General features: G+C 33.9%; 3 protein-coding genes across 3 annotated transcripts; 2 read left to right on the top strand and 1 right to left on the bottom strand.

Annotated features, from left to right (window-relative positions):
• The first annotated feature begins 257 nt into the window (after window positions 1-257).
• Window positions 258-3,096, top strand: LOC106372130 (probable WRKY transcription factor 72). The gene is made up of 4 exons (XM_048742302.1): window positions 258-600; window positions 965-1,567; window positions 1,718-1,831; window positions 2,090-3,096. Exons 1-4 carry the CDS (start codon window positions 514-516, stop codon window positions 2,939-2,941), a joined length of 1,656 nt encoding a protein of 551 aa, XP_048598259.1. The 5' UTR covers window positions 258-513; the 3' UTR covers window positions 2,942-3,096.
• Window positions 3,097-3,237: 141 nt separating this feature from the next.
• LOC106370561 (galactose mutarotase-like) lies at window positions 3,238-6,380 on the top strand. The gene is made up of 6 exons (XM_013810565.3): window positions 3,238-4,058; window positions 4,159-4,208; window positions 4,330-4,453; window positions 4,541-4,648; window positions 4,768-5,077; window positions 6,012-6,380. Exons 1-6 carry the CDS (start codon window positions 3,458-3,460, stop codon window positions 6,319-6,321), a joined length of 1,503 nt encoding a protein of 500 aa, XP_013666019.1. The 5' UTR covers window positions 3,238-3,457; the 3' UTR covers window positions 6,322-6,380.
• Window positions 6,381-11,270: 4,890 nt separating this feature from the next.
• Window positions 11,271-13,167, bottom strand: LOC106369892 (homeobox-leucine zipper protein HAT7-like). Its single transcript, XM_048742301.1, has 3 exons — window positions 12,836-13,167; window positions 12,316-12,746; window positions 11,271-11,760 (listed from the first exon to the last, which is right to left on the bottom strand). Exons 1-3 carry the CDS (start codon window positions 13,005-13,007, stop codon window positions 11,434-11,436), a joined length of 930 nt encoding a protein of 309 aa, XP_048598258.1. The 5' UTR covers window positions 13,008-13,167; the 3' UTR covers window positions 11,271-11,433.
• Window positions 13,168-14,981: the final 1,814 nt, after the last annotated feature.

The following is a 14,981-nucleotide window of genomic DNA, read 5'->3' as shown; positions in this document are numbered from 1 at the left end:
ATTAAATAACCAAGGTACATGTAGACTCTTATCTACTGTTGGTTCAGTTAATAAAAAGGAAGTATACTTCATGTGAAAAAAAATCATTTTGATAACGATTCATTAAATTTTATCAATTTTATACTTGTAATTTTACTTAACTATTGGCATAATAAAATTACTAATTTGAATTTTCATTGTATTCTAGTTGTAAGCATGTTTTTTATTGTCCCTAGTAAAACGGAGAAGCAGTGTTATCAACAACAAAGTCAGGAAATAATTAATTTATATTTCGTTAGTTACTTAGTAATAAATAACACATGCATGAATGGAGGAAAAAGTCTCCGAATTCAATAAACAGAATAAAAAATTGAACATGTTGAATTGTTGACGCTTTGGGTCCTCTCCAAGAAACTACACAAATGGCTATAAGTAAAGGGTTTTCATGAGGCTGTGAAAGAAACAAACAGACAACAAAGGAAAAGAAAAACAAAATTCAAAGAGGAAGACAAAGATCTTCTTATATTTCTAAAAATGGAGGTTATTCTGAAATTACCTACTTCCGATTCTCTTCTTAAGGATAAAGTTCTTGGATCTGCTCAAATCCATGAAGCAACTAAGGTAACCAACTCATATGTGTAATAAAGTTCTACATGTATACGGAAGACACTCAGATTTGTATTTTGTTGTACGCTTTTCTGTAATTCTTGTATATATCTTGAGATAAATATTATATTCCATAATTACTTTGCTTATCGTAATTAATAAAAATAAAAACTCAAATACTTATTGTTCATTTAAAAATGGAAATTAGACGATTATATATTAGTTCTAAAGATCATTTCACACAAGATTGAATAATTCGGTAGTTAGGGTTAGTATGGAATCTACGGATCGCCATAATTTATATATGTAACAAATAAATTCTTGGAACAATTTATATTTATTTGGGAAATTAATCCGTTTTTATATTCGATGATCTTAGGTTGAGGAAGATCATCAAGAACTTGAATCTGCCAAGGCTGAGATGAGCGAGGTGAAGGAAGAGAACGAAAAGCTTAAAGGGATGCTCGAACGAATTGAAAGTGATTACAAAACTCTCAAGCTCAGATTCTTCGATATAATTCATCAAGAAGAACCTTCAAACAACCAAACACAAGATCAAAACATGATTGATCTTCCAAAGGCGACGACAGATTTGAGTTCTTTAGATCAAGAACGCGAGCTTGTGTCGCTTTCACTCGGAAGAAGAAGTTCTTCCCCGAGTGATAACTCCTCGAAAAAGGAAGAGAAAACAGACGCGACCAGCAAAAAAGTCAACGATGACGAAGAGTTGACCAAAGCTGGCTTGACCTTAGGGTTCAATAGCGGCAACGGACGTGACCCCAGTGTCGCGAATCCAGCCAATTCTAGTCTGGAAAATAACTTGGAGGACGCCCCAGGAGAAACATGGCCGCCGACTAAAGTTACCGGGAAGAGAAGCTCTCCTGCACCAGCCTCCGGTGGCGATGTTGATGGAGAGGGCGGCCAGCAAAATCCTGTAAAGAGAGCTAGAGTTTGCGTTAGAGCGAGATGTGACACACCAACGGTACGTCCTTTAACCTATATATATACATTTTAATGATCTATAACTAACTTTTATTGGATGCCTAAAAAAAACTAACTTATTATTGTAAATAATTTGATTATTTTTATATGTCACCACTGATTAGGAAATGTTTTATTATACTTTGTATAGATGAATGATGGTTGTCAATGGAGAAAATATGGTCAAAAGATTGCGAAAGGAAATCCTTGTCCACGAGCATACTATCGCTGCACGGTTGCACCTGGATGTCCCGTTAGAAAACAGGTATATATCTTTTTTTTTTGTACATATCTACAGAATAATCAAATTCATCTATCGTTTAATCTTGATTTTCTAATTTTGAAAGAATAATTAATAATGAATTTGTATAAATCTGTTTGGTCCTGTTTTAGTTTTAGTTTCATATTTCTTATAAAATCTATTTTAAATTGTGAACATTCCTAGACAAACCAAAGCAATTGGGCATGTGCATATACTAAAACAGATCATCTGAGTATACTAACTATTTGTTTAATGTTTTAGGTCCAAAGATGTGCAGAAGACATGTCCATACTAATCACAACCTACGAAGGAACGCACAGTCATCCTCTTCCTCTCTCAGCTACCACCATGGCCTCTACTACTTCAGCCGCCGCCTCTATGCTCCTCTCCGGCTCCTCCTTATCATCAGCCGCAGAAATGATCGGAAACAACCTCTACGACAATTCAAGATTCATCAATAACAACAGCAACAAATCCTTCTATTCGCCCACTCTTCATTCTCCATTACATCCCACCGTCACTCTAGACCTCACCACACCACAACATTCTTCTTCTTCATTGTCTTCTTTAAATTTCAACAAATTTCCTAACTCTTTCCAGAGATTCCCATCCACAAGCTTAAATTTCTCTTCTAATTCATCATCATCAAATTCGTCTCTTCTCAACCAACCTGCGACTTGGGGTAATGGATATTCTTCTTATACTCCATACCCTTATAACAACGTCCAGTTTGGTACGTCCAACCAAGTAAAAACAGTTCAAAATAACCAGTCCTTAACCGAAACCCTAACGAAAGCCCTTACTTCTGACCCAAGTTTCCACTCGGTGATCGCAGCTGCGATCTCATCAATGGTAGGATCCAACGGGGAACAACAGATGGTCGGTCCACGGCATCCTACTAGCGACAGTGTTCAAAGAACAGCCGCAACGGAAAATAATAAAGGACGTGGAGGCTATTTTAGTAGCTTATTGATGTCTAACATAATAGCAAATAATCAAACGGGTGCGTCATTGGATCAACCATCGTCGCAACTTACTTCGCTATCTATGTTCAACAACTCGTCCTCTTCGTCTTCTACGACTAGTTTCGTGAACAAGGAAGAGAAAAGCTAGGAATTGTATCAAAAGAACCTCCATCGTTTATTTTTTTGGGATGAATTTTTTCATTAGGTGTTATAGTATTGTATCATGTTCGTCGTTTAAGTGTTTTCATCTTTTTTTTTTTGTGATTACATTAGGTGTTATAGTATTGTCTCCTCCGCTTCGACGTTTCTGATTAGGGAATCTCAACCTTACTAGGCCTAAAATAATGGGCCAAATATCTTTGACATAAAAAAAGAAAACGTCCAACTGATTACGTGGTGCAACAAACAAATGGTGTGTACTGTGTAGTGCTTATCTTCTAAAGTTTGGTGATTCACGTAGCTTTAGCTGTAAAGATATACGTGATGTTATTTGTGATTACAAACGAAAATCTAGAACACACAATCCGGTTTTATCTCCTAACTTCTTTGACGAATCATTCGTTAAAATTTCCTATTTATAATTTCTAATAACAATCAACCTATAAATACTCACCAAAAAAATCCATCTTACTCATTACTTTCAATTCTTGTTTTTTCTTTCACCATGGCGAGAGTTTCTCTTTTGTTATGTTTGGTTATATTGGTTACATTAGGAGTTGTGGTAACTTCATTTGCCAACAACGTTGAAGTGCAATCGGAACAAGTGGAGAGCAGCAAGAAAGTTACTAAAGCTCATCATATTAGTAAAGACAAAGAGAAAGGAGGAAAAAAGGTAAATGGTGATCACAATGCCCGTTCTGATGGCAAAGAGAATAAAAAGGACGAAAAGAAGAAGCATGATGTGCATAAGAAGGAAGGTGAGCATAAAAAGAACGAGCAGGATGTGCATATAAAGGGTGTTCAACATGAAAAGAAAGACGATGATGATGATGTGAAGAAGCATGGGGATAAGAAGAAGAGTGTTAAGCATCATGAAAATGATAATGATAGTGATGATGATGAAAAGAAGCACAAAGATAAAAAGAATGGTGAACATGATGAAACTGATACTGACGATGATAAAGATGATGATGATGATGAAGTTGATGGAGATGATAATGAAAAAGAAAACATTGGGTTATATGAGCTCAAAAAGGAAAATCTAACCGTCAAGTTCACAAATTGGGGTGCTTCAATCATGTCTCTCCATTTCCCGGATAAAAATGGTTAGTGAACTAATCATTTTGAGTGTTGGCAATCAAATAAAAACTCATATTATATACATTTTAACTAGATTTTATTATGATGACTTTAACAAATTTTCAGGAAAAAGTGGCGATATTGTTCTTGGTTATGATAGCGTCGAAAGCTATGAGGTGCGTAGAAACTTTAGTTTCCCTTTATGTTTTTCTGTTTGATTTTAATTACTACTATTACAACAATTTTATTTTGTTTTTACTATGCTAAGTTAATATACTAACTTTGTTTGCAAAGCAGACAGATAAGGTCTATTTTGGAGCAACCGTGGGCCGAGTAGCGAATAGAATAGGAAAGGCCCATTTCAAATTGAACGGAAAGGAGTACAAGACTGTTGCCAACGATGGCAAAAACACACTTCATGGTAATTAGATACGAGTACTATAAGTTCTATAACATATTAGAAATCAGTTAATTATGATTATTTGAATATAATTTATGTATAATTTAGGTGGGAAGAAAGGGTTTGGCGATGTTGTGTGGGCAGTTACAAAGCACAAGTATGATGGCAAGAAACCTCACATTGTATTCACTTACACAAGTCCTGATGGTGATCAAGGTCCCCTTTCTTTTCAATTGTTTTATTAATTTTTACCCGATTTTAAAAATATATATATATCTAATCTGTAAGGAAAATTTTATGATTACTAGTTTATTTATTTCTTTATGTAACAATAGGGTTTCCCGGAGAACTCATTGTCACGGTGACATATAAACTTGTCAAAGACAATAAATTAAGTGTAGTAATGGAGGCAAAGGCTAAAGATAAAGCAACTCCGGTGAACTTAGCTCATCACACTTATTGGAATCTTGGTGGTCATAACTCCGGAGATATTTTGTCCGAGGAAATACAGATCCTAGGTTCAAGTTACACTCCTGTCGACGGCGAACTCATTCCTACCGGAAAAATATCGCCGGTGAAACGAACACCGTATGATTTTCTTCAACCCCGTCCTATTAAAGATAATATGAAGGATCTTAAAACAGGGTGAGTACATATACTTTTCTCAAGTTAAAAAAAATAAAATTCTCTAAGTTATCTGATGGTTGTTAAGCTAGATGGGCTTCCAACCTAAAACCAATTGGTGCTAAGTGGAGTAGTCCATCCATCTTATATATTGCTAAGGATCCATTCCAATATCCGATGTGGGACATTTATCCCTAATACGCCCCCTCGAGATGATGGCTCTTTGAGCGTCAATCTCGGAATGCTCGGGCAAAGATCGATGGGCCAACTTTAGACCAGATCGATGTGGATCGGGTTGGACTACGTGGATCGGGCTCTGATACCATGTTAGATGAACTTTCAACCTAAAACCAATTGGTACTAAGTGGAGTGACCCATCTATCTTATATATTGATTAGGATCCCTTCCAATATCCGATGTGGGACATTTATCCCTAATACGCCCCCTCGAGATGATGGCTCTTTGAGCGTCAATCTCGGAATGCTCGGGCAAAGATCGATGGACCAACTTTGGACCAGATCGATGTGGATCGGGTTGGACTACGTGGATCGAGCTCTGATACCATGTTACATGAACTTTCAACCTAAAACCAATTGGTACTAAGTGGAGTGACCCATCTATCTTATATATTGATTAGGATCCCTTCCAATATCCGATGTGGGACATTTATCCCTAATACGCCCCCTCGAGATGATGGCTCTTTGAGCGTCAATCTCGGAATGCTCGGGCAAAGATCGATGGGCCGACTTTGGGCTGGATCGATAATGGATCGGATTGGACTGTGTGGATCGGGCTCTGATACCATGTTAAGCTAGATGAACTTTCAACCTAAAACCAATTGGTACTAAGTGGAGTGACCCATCTATCTTATATATTGATTAGGATCCCTTCCAATATCCACATTTATCCCTAATAATGGTAACATCTTTGTAATTATTGATTTTTTTCTTTGTAGATATGATATTAATTATTGCTTAGATGGTAAGGCGGATAAGATGAGGAAAATAGTGGAACTCGTTGATAAGAAATCGGGAAGAAAAATGGAGTTATCCGCGAACCAACCCGGTTTGCAGTTCTATACCGGAGGAATGTTAAAGGACATCAAGGGGAAGAATGGAACGGTATACCAAGCTTTCGCGGGATTATGTTTAGAAACACAAAGTTATCCAGACTCCGTCAATAATCCGAAGTTTCCTTCACAGATTGTTGAACCAGGGAAAAACTACAAACACAATATGCTCTTCAAGTTTTCGATTGTTTCATAGAGTACCTTTGTAACTAACCAATAATCACGAAGAAGAAACTAGATTGGAAGTTAATAACAGCTCTCGATCTTTCAAATCTCATCAAACTATGACGAATGTGCATAATTCATCTGTTTGTAGTTTATGCACAAATTTGAAACACTTTATTCTTGTTTTAGTATGCAATTCTGATGGTATATTTCATATGTCATAGACTCATAGGTAAAATGTGGACCGCAATTTGATATTATTATGTTCAAAATAAATATATTTTCTTCCCGTAACCGTATAAGATCATAGAGGAAAACCCATGAAGACCTCGAAGGATTTAATAGTTTTTTTGTTTGTTAAAGGGTTTGGATTTAATAGTTGTAGCCACATTACCCATTTTTCTTTTCAAGGTTAATTCATTTATTTCAAATTATATGCTGAATGAGGATGTCAGAAGTGTGCATAAGATTTTGTCATAAAATGGTGTTGAGAAAGAAATATCAATATTCGAATGTGATCTTATACTTCAACTTTCAAGATCATATTAAAGTGCATTTAAATGCGATTATGGCGGGTCAATCTATTCATAAATAATGACGGTATTCACTAAATCAAATGATAGAAAACAGAGAATTTAGGAGTTGACCTATCCCTAATCCATCAACATAAACATGTGCACTTCACCAAAATTCTTATACTACCATATAAAACATATGATGACTCCATGGTCTCACATGCCATCATCTAGCTATATATTCCATTAATTACGTATGTAAGTACGTACGCAACGCATATAGTAAGTACGCATATCGAAAAAAAAAAGTACGTACGCATATCGAACAGTATCTGAATATATTAGTGTAGTTGGCATATGAGTTTAGGATCTGAAAATAAATTTATAATTTTTCAGTAACTTTGGTTTCGCACAAAACAGTGCGTTTCAGAGTTTTTGGTGAAAGGTTTCGCTCCAATGTTTATCATACTATTTATTTGAGTATTGCTACATCATACGAACACTGCATGAATTTATAACATATATGTATATTGTATTGTTTTAGATGATTCACTTAAACTAAAACTTTCACGATCTCAAGTCTGAGTAGTTTCTGTTGAAGTGAAGTAGTGGTGGCAGTGAGGTCACATGGAGAGCCCACGAAGAAAGAAATATTTGGTACTCAATTTGTTTTCTTGTGTGATACTGATAAACAAGTATATGTACATTTTATTGTATAATATAAACTTATAAATACTTCAAATCCAAAAGCATCCAAAGATCCGAAAAGCTAGCTAGATGACTGAACGATTCTTCTAAACACTGTTTCGAATCTGTTCTCTTTTTGGATTTTTCTTCTTCGTCTTTGGAATGTGTGCTTCCAATAATCTTCCTCATCTACCAGCTACCACTATAATTATTATCTACAATATCGTTAATGCTAACTTCCATTTTACAGGTTCCTTTTTGGTCTTGTAATAACCGGTAGAGATTCATAAACTTTACTAAATTATTTTTAGTTCAATTTTTTACTAAAACAATTAATAAACTTAGTATCTATAAAGTTATGTTTGTTAGAAATGTTTAATTGTAACCAATAGATAATCCGTGTTCCAAAAAAAAAAAAACCAATAGATAATCCTTCGATAACCTACGAAAATTATAAAATACTGTATCTTGATTTGTAGCCGTAATATAGGATTATTTACAGTAAAATTAGCAAAAAAAAACGTGCCTGATTCATGGTGCATGGATGTAAAGCAATGTTCCAATGTTTTTTTTTCACTTATAGTTGATACAAAAATTTAAAAGGCAATAATTTCAGTTTCAGCTCGCCTTTTATTAAAACAAAAAGGTTAAATCAAGTTACGAAAGTACAAAGGTACTAAACTGTGATTGAATAAAATGTAAATTGTACTTTGGGTGTATTGAATATTGAGTCTATCTACCCGACTGACTACGTGAAAACACATTACATAATGTTTGAACTTTAAATGTTAGGTTTACGTCTAGTTCATAAAAATTATATATAGTGACATAATAATTCATTATGAGTTTGTTCTTTCAAGTTTGCAATTTAGAAACACTGTAAGAAAGGGTAGAGCACAGAAAATAATATTGTAACTACAAAAATATTAATTAAGCACATCATGTACTTAATGATAGACAATTTACAGCGTTATTAAAATTAAAGGTATGATCTGATGAATGAAATTATTTGATATGTTTATGAATCCATATTGTCTCTTTGTAAGTCGTATTCGTTTTTGTAGTTTTCACCAGTTACCAAAGAAATCCTCGTTTGTTTTTTATTCATTTTATTTCTTAATATGTGCTAGTTTTGATAGATTATATTATGATTACATGGTAACTATCTACGGAAATATTTATAAGAGCCCAAGCCCAAGAAGAACAACCAAGCCTGTTAGACTAAGTGTTTAGGGTTTTAGCAAGTTAGATTTGGTATAAATATGTCTAGTATCATTATGGCAATGCAACTTTGGCTGCGTTTCAAGCAGCCTACTTCAAACTCTATTTATGATATCAAAAGGTTCATTTAGTTCTTGAAGACAAACATCAAGCTTGTTCCTTTCTTGTTCTTTACTTTTCAATAAAGCTCCTTTGAGCTAATCCTAGTTTATGTTTCAATAAAGTCTTTCAGACACAAATCTATCTTGTTCTACAAATCTCTTCATGGTATCAGAGCTGCAGTCGATTCATGGGTTTATCTCTTGATTCTTCTCCAGCTTCAGCTCAAGCTTGTAAAGCTCCAAACTTTAAAAAAAAAAAAAAAAAAAAACCTGCGACCACGACTAAGCCTTTCAACACTGTCTTCACCAAGCCCTGCTAAAGACCTGCTGCAGCTGTGACTCTGTCATTGAGAAACAGAACCAGTCAAGCGCTTGCCCATATGAAGAGGGAGAAGTTCGAGACAGAGACCACGGTGGTTCATGGGGTTTATCGGGCTTTTTCTAGTTGAAGTTTCAGACAGGTCTCAAACTGGTCAGAGAAGAATGAAGACTTATTCAGCTTCCTCACCACTTCTACACGGTATTATCTCTGTTTCTTTAATTGAGACAGAACAGTGGATGAGAAAATTATATGTCGTGTACTGGTTTAGATTCTGGTTAAGATGGGTTTTAGAACACACAAGTTGATTGAGAAAGGCTTGTTTGGGTTTGTTACGTGTGGTCTTGGATGCAAGTCTCTGGCTTTAATGCTAATGCACGCAAGCTGCTCGGTAAAATGCCAACGACACTGTCAGATTGTTTAGAGGCAGAGTTTTTTAGCAGTATACTGATGGGAAGCAGAGATTGAGTATAGTTTTATTTGGTAGGTGTGGAAAGAGAGTTCTTCATGAGACACATTAGAAGAATGAAATGGGTAAAGGAAACCTAGATTCATAGTGAGACAAATATGCCATAGTTATACCTCTGAGTGAGATCAACTAAGCTCTCCAAGTTCAAGAGAAACCTCTGAGTGAAGCCATGTAATACTCTCCAAGTATAGGCCTGAATAGATCTCACACTTAGTTTGTTTTCCAGAAGAACAAGAGCCCTTTGCCTACATCAAAAGCATCCTACTGGTCATTTCAAGTCATCTTCATCTGTGCTTTCAAACTTTGCGTTGCTGCTCCGTTGCTGCTCCATCCACGCTAAGTTTGCAGGGGAGTATAAGAGCCCAAGCCCAAGAAGAACAACCAAGCCTGTTAGACTAAGTGTTTAGGGTTTTAGCAAGTTAGATTTGGTATAAATATGTCTAGTATCATTATGGCAATGCAACTTTGGCTGCGTTTCAAGCAGCCTACTTCAAACTCTATTTATGATATCAAAAGGTTCATTTAGTTCTTGAAGACAAACATCAAGCTTGTTCCTTTCTTGTTCTTTACTTTTCAATAAAGCTCCTTTGAGCTAATCCTAGTTTATGTTTCAATAAAGTCTTTCAGACACAAATCTATCTTGTTCTACAAATCTCTTCAATATTACTTTATATATCTGATAAAAGAATACACGAGCAGTAGCACACGCGCGATTACTTCAAAAAAAAAAATTAAAAGGTAGATGGAATCATGGAAATGCATGTATATGTATATATATATATATATATATATATATATATATATCATGGCTCATGTTGTGTCAATAACAGAGCTGGATTCCCACTCAAAGGCACATGGATCTGAAGTTTTTATTTTTGTATCAAATCTTCTTGTCAAACATGCATATGCAATTTATCATGTTTTAATTTTTATTTTTTAGCTATGTATTCCAACCTAGCAAAATATTTTTTTTTATTTCATGTATATGTTTGCTATACTTATAGAAAGAAATAAGAAGAAAATCATTTTCGTTTGACACATCCACTTCGACAAAAAAAAAATCTTAGCAAAATTAGAGGATAAAAAGATGTTATGCGATCGACAAAGCCTTTTTGTCAAACAAATTAACTTGAAGCTATTAGTAAAACATAATCGTCGCTATCCATCACAATAACATAGCAATGAACTTTAATCATTAGTGGAAGGCTGGAAGCCCTCTTAAAGGGTTCATTAATGCTTCTACATCAGGAGGTCTGGGTTTCGAATCTCAGCAAAGACGAATTAAGCAGATTTATAGAGAAAAACATACAAGAGATCTTCGGTATGGCGCAAGATGTACCGTCAGATATGGATCTCATAGGACGGCTCAGGATGATGCAGTCAGGTGTGAATCCTCATAAAGCAGATATAATTGTCGACTGTAGAATCGTCTTGTAATATTTCTCATAGAGCATAATTAACCATCGAGAAAAAAAAAACTTTAATCATTACTAACGAAAATCTCTAATTAATATATACACACATTACATATAGTAGTTGATAAAATATTTCGGAAGAAAGAAATTTTATTTATTCCAATTAAAGGAACAAGAAATTATCATTGTAAAATTGTGTTGAATATTCCCTATACCCCAATTTTCTACAAACCCAAAAGAAAGAGCAGAAAAAGGTAAAGAACCGACGTAATTTAAATTGAAACAGTACCAAGTTATTTTAACATACACAATTAAGAAAATCTATGAAATTTCTTTTGAAGATGATAATGATATCAAGATGAGTATGATGATGATGTTGATCAGGATTATGATGTTCCTCTTGGAGTACAATAGAATCAGTTGAAATGATGATGATGATTGTGATGTTGCTGCTGCTGGTCAGGCCATGTCCAATAACTACCCGACGTCGTTTCATCAATACTACTGAACATATTGCAGAATCCTTGATCTTGAACCATCTGATGATCAATATGGGCCGAGGTCGTGGTCGTAGTTGCGGATCGGATTGAAGAAGGGAAAAGATCTTTGATCATGTTCACATGATTTATATCTGAATTGTTATTATCATTTTCTGTGCTTTCATTGTTGCTCCATGACGCTTCTGCTATTTCTCTCTTGATCTTTGCTGATTCTTGACGGTCTTGTTTCTTCAATGCCACTAACTGTTTTGTGTAACAATATCATCACACGTAAACCAAAGTAAAAAAAATAACTTATCATAAATGTCAACTCTACAAGCACATGGGAATTCTATTGATTATAAATATATGTACACAAGAATCTTTATCAAATAATTAAATGTATAATTAAGAATAATTAATGTCTTTTGAACAAACATCTTTGCGTTGGATCAAGAGCCTGTCAGCAATCTAATTGAATTTTATTACTATATATATATAGGATGCAAACTACGTGTTAATCCATGAATATTTTCTTTTTGTAAAACCCAGTTTCAAAAGAAAACATTTTCTTTTTGTATACGCTTGATGAAGACAATAATTCATCACTAAAATTCGACAATTTTTTTTTTTGCTAGGAAAAATTCTACAAACTATCAACACACCTAACTATATTCATGATTAGTGTTGTTAAAAATATTCGTATTAGTTTAAATCGTTCGTTAGCTTTTAGATAAAACGTGATGAAATACTAGGAGAATTACTTCAGTTATAAGAAAATATTAGGAGAATTAGTTTGTTTATATTTTTAAAATATACCTCAGCGTGGAGTTTCTTGTTGTTGGCTAGAAGAGAATCATTGTCCGATTTCAAAACATCGAACTGTTTCTTCAGAGAATCGTAGTCTCTTTCGAGCTGCTTTGTCTTCCACCTAGCTCTCCTGTTCTGGAACCATATCGCAATCTGCCTAGGCTGCAACCCTAAAGCCTTAGCAAGCTGCATCTTCCTCTCTGGCTCTAGCTTGTTCCCTAGCTCGAAGCTCTTCTCTAATGCCATAACTTGCTCTAAACTGAGCCTCTTCTTCTTCTCTCCTAAAATCATATGGGACCCATCATCTGATAGATTGTCTTCCTCGCCCACCTGGTCCTGATCATGCATGTTCGTCGTGGTCGGACTTTTTTGAGTTAGATGATGGTGATCTGATACTCCCGTGAACGACATCGATCTGTTCATCATGTAGTTTCCTCCTCCTACACCAAACAAGGACAACAAAATTTACCAACCCTTTTCACACTATTATGTACGTGTGTGTGTGTAGAAAGAGAGAGGATGAACTTACCATAGAAGAGGTGTGGAGGGCAAGAAGGGAGAGAGGTAGGGGAAGGTAAGTGATGAGTATTGTCTTCATGGAGTTGCTGAAACATGAATCCATGCTGTGGAAAGGCCATCTCCAATCTCAGTCTTTCTTGATTATTAGCAATATTGTTCCTTTCCTCCTCATACATATACATATAAATGTGTGTATACACACACGCAAAACCGACCACTGATTAAGAATTGCGAGCTGATCAATCTTAGTAATTTAGGTCAGGAACACAAGATCTTGAAGTTTTCTTATGAGAGAGAATTTAGCGAGAAGAATGAAGAGATCAGTTCATGAGAGGTTTGTATATAGGACCCACCTTTTATACCATTTAAGCTTTAGGGCATATGCTGATCTTTCTTTTGATTTAACTTGTATAGGACACTTGGGAAATTTAAATTTGAAATATTAAATACCACATGGATCTTTGACATATCGCACATACATGTGTATATATATTGTGTTATTCTTTTGCTGTTAACATACAGCTTAGCTTATACATATATACAACTACAGAACCATACTAATACATTGATTTAACATTTATCAATTGTATTAATTATTTTATCACCTAATTACTACGCTGATAATCACTGTTAGATCTTGAGTTTCGTCTAAATATTACTCTCTTCATTCCCGAAAATAAAATTTTTTAGAATTTATTCTTGTTTCACAAAAATAGATTTTTTATATTTTTAAAGTATTTTGTATATTTTTAAAAAATATTAATTGTGAATATTTGAATTGATTAATTTTTATTGGTAAATAGTTATTGAAAAGTGTATTGAAAAATAAATTATAAATTAAATTGTAAACATTTATTATATTCTTAATAATCGTGAAATTTTAGAAAATTTTACATTTGGGAACGGAATGAGTAGTTTGAAGAATCTAACTAAATAAATTGAAATCATGAAAATAATCAATGTACGTTGGAACCTTAAGAAATTTATGACACACATTAGTTTCAATCCTTGAATATAGGCGTAGCATTAGAAAGATTGTCATCCACTAGTATTGTTAGATTGTACATCAGGCATGGATTTTAATTTTTCAGGTGTAATCAATATTTATAAATTATACTCTACTCCCCAAATATCCAACTTTATTTTTTTGGAGAATATCTAACTGTAGTAGTCTGTTTTATAATGTTTGCTAGTGCGTAGATCACCGGTTGTATATTCTTGAATTTTTCAAATTTATTATTAGTTTTTACGTACTATTGCTTACATATATTAATTTTCTTAATATGACTGAATTTTTTTACAACCGGCACACTCATTGGTTTCTGAAGAACATTCCACAGTACAGCTTAAACACACATGTGTTCTTCATCTCGCCAGGTACATGCTTTCACACGACGCACCGACCAACGTATTTCCTAACATAACCAAACGTATAGTCTTTATTTTAGATTCAAGGTAATAAATATAACTAATTAAATTATCGAAAAATAAATACATACAGCATTTCAAATATGCGAGTTATAAAATGTGAAAACTAAACTATGTTTATAAAATTTGGATCAAAATAAGTATATTACTTTTTAGAAATCTCTTTGTATAATACTTTTTTAGTCGTTACTTAAACGCTCTTTAAAAGTCTCATTCTAACTCATAAAAATATGAGCTTTTAAGAGCATCCCTAAAAGATACTCTATTACTTCAAATATGAAGTTTTTTGCTCTCCGAAAAGAAGAGTTAAAACTTCAAATTTGAAATTTTGAGAAGTGAAACTCTATATTTGAAGTTTCATTTCTCAAAAATTCAAATTTGAAGTTTCATATTTTTATTTGTATTTTGGTCCTTACAATTATACATCACGTTTATTATTTTTAAATATTTTCTCGCTTATCGTATTGATCCTAAAAAATTTCATATCTCATAAAAGTTTCAATTCTTTTTTATAAATTTAAGTTTTACACATAAAATTAAATAATATTTTAAAATAAAATTTAAAATATTTTAAAACTAGATTTAGACAACACCAATACAAAAAAAACTTCACAACAATGAATCTTTTCAAAAATTACATGAAAACATAACTAATACACATTTTAAATATTACAACACTAGTAGTCATGTAAATTTGATCCAGAACCTCCATAATCTCCAAAACATTG

The sequence above is a fragment of the Brassica napus genome, chromosome A10, assembly GCF_020379485.1.
Source record: "Brassica napus cultivar Da-Ae chromosome A10, Da-Ae, whole genome shotgun sequence".
NCBI classification, from domain to species: Eukaryota; Viridiplantae; Streptophyta; class Magnoliopsida; order Brassicales; family Brassicaceae; genus Brassica; species Brassica napus.
Note: the sequence above shows the minus strand (reverse complement) of the source record. Positions and strands in the feature narration are given on the sequence as shown.

What these genes read in the sequence shown, in the direction of transcription:
- LOC106369892 (XM_048742301.1), bottom strand. Translation starts at nt 13,007, where the DNA reads ATGTATATGTATGAGGAGGAAAGGAACAATATTGCTAATAATCAAGAA. An exon ending in CCCTCCACACCTCTTCTATG is followed by an intron (nt 12,747 to 12,835) that starts GTAAGTTCATCC and finishes TGTTTGGTGTAG; the next exon opens with GAGGAGGAAACTACATGATG. An exon ending in ACAAGAAACTCCACGCTGAG is followed by an intron (nt 11,761 to 12,315) that starts GTATATTTTAAA and finishes TACACAAAACAG; the next exon opens with TTAGTGGCATTGAAGAAACA.
- LOC106370561 (XM_013810565.3), top strand. Translation starts at nt 3,458, where the DNA reads ATGGCGAGAGTTTCTCTTTTGTTATGTTTGGTTATATTGGTTACATTA. An exon ending in TGGCAAAAACACACTTCATG is followed by an intron (nt 4,454 to 4,540) that starts GTAATTAGATAC and finishes TGTATAATTTAG; the next exon opens with GTGGGAAGAAAGGGTTTGGC. An exon ending in ATGAAGGATCTTAAAACAGG is followed by an intron (nt 5,078 to 6,011) that starts GTGAGTACATAT and finishes TTTTCTTTGTAG; the next exon opens with ATATGATATTAATTATTGCT.
- LOC106372130 (XM_048742302.1), top strand. Translation starts at nt 514, where the DNA reads ATGGAGGTTATTCTGAAATTACCTACTTCCGATTCTCTTCTTAAGGAT. An exon ending in AAATCCATGAAGCAACTAAG is followed by an intron (nt 601 to 964) that starts GTAACCAACTCA and finishes CGATGATCTTAG; the next exon opens with GTTGAGGAAGATCATCAAGA. An exon ending in GATGTCCCGTTAGAAAACAG is followed by an intron (nt 1,832 to 2,089) that starts GTATATATCTTT and finishes TTAATGTTTTAG; the next exon opens with GTCCAAAGATGTGCAGAAGA.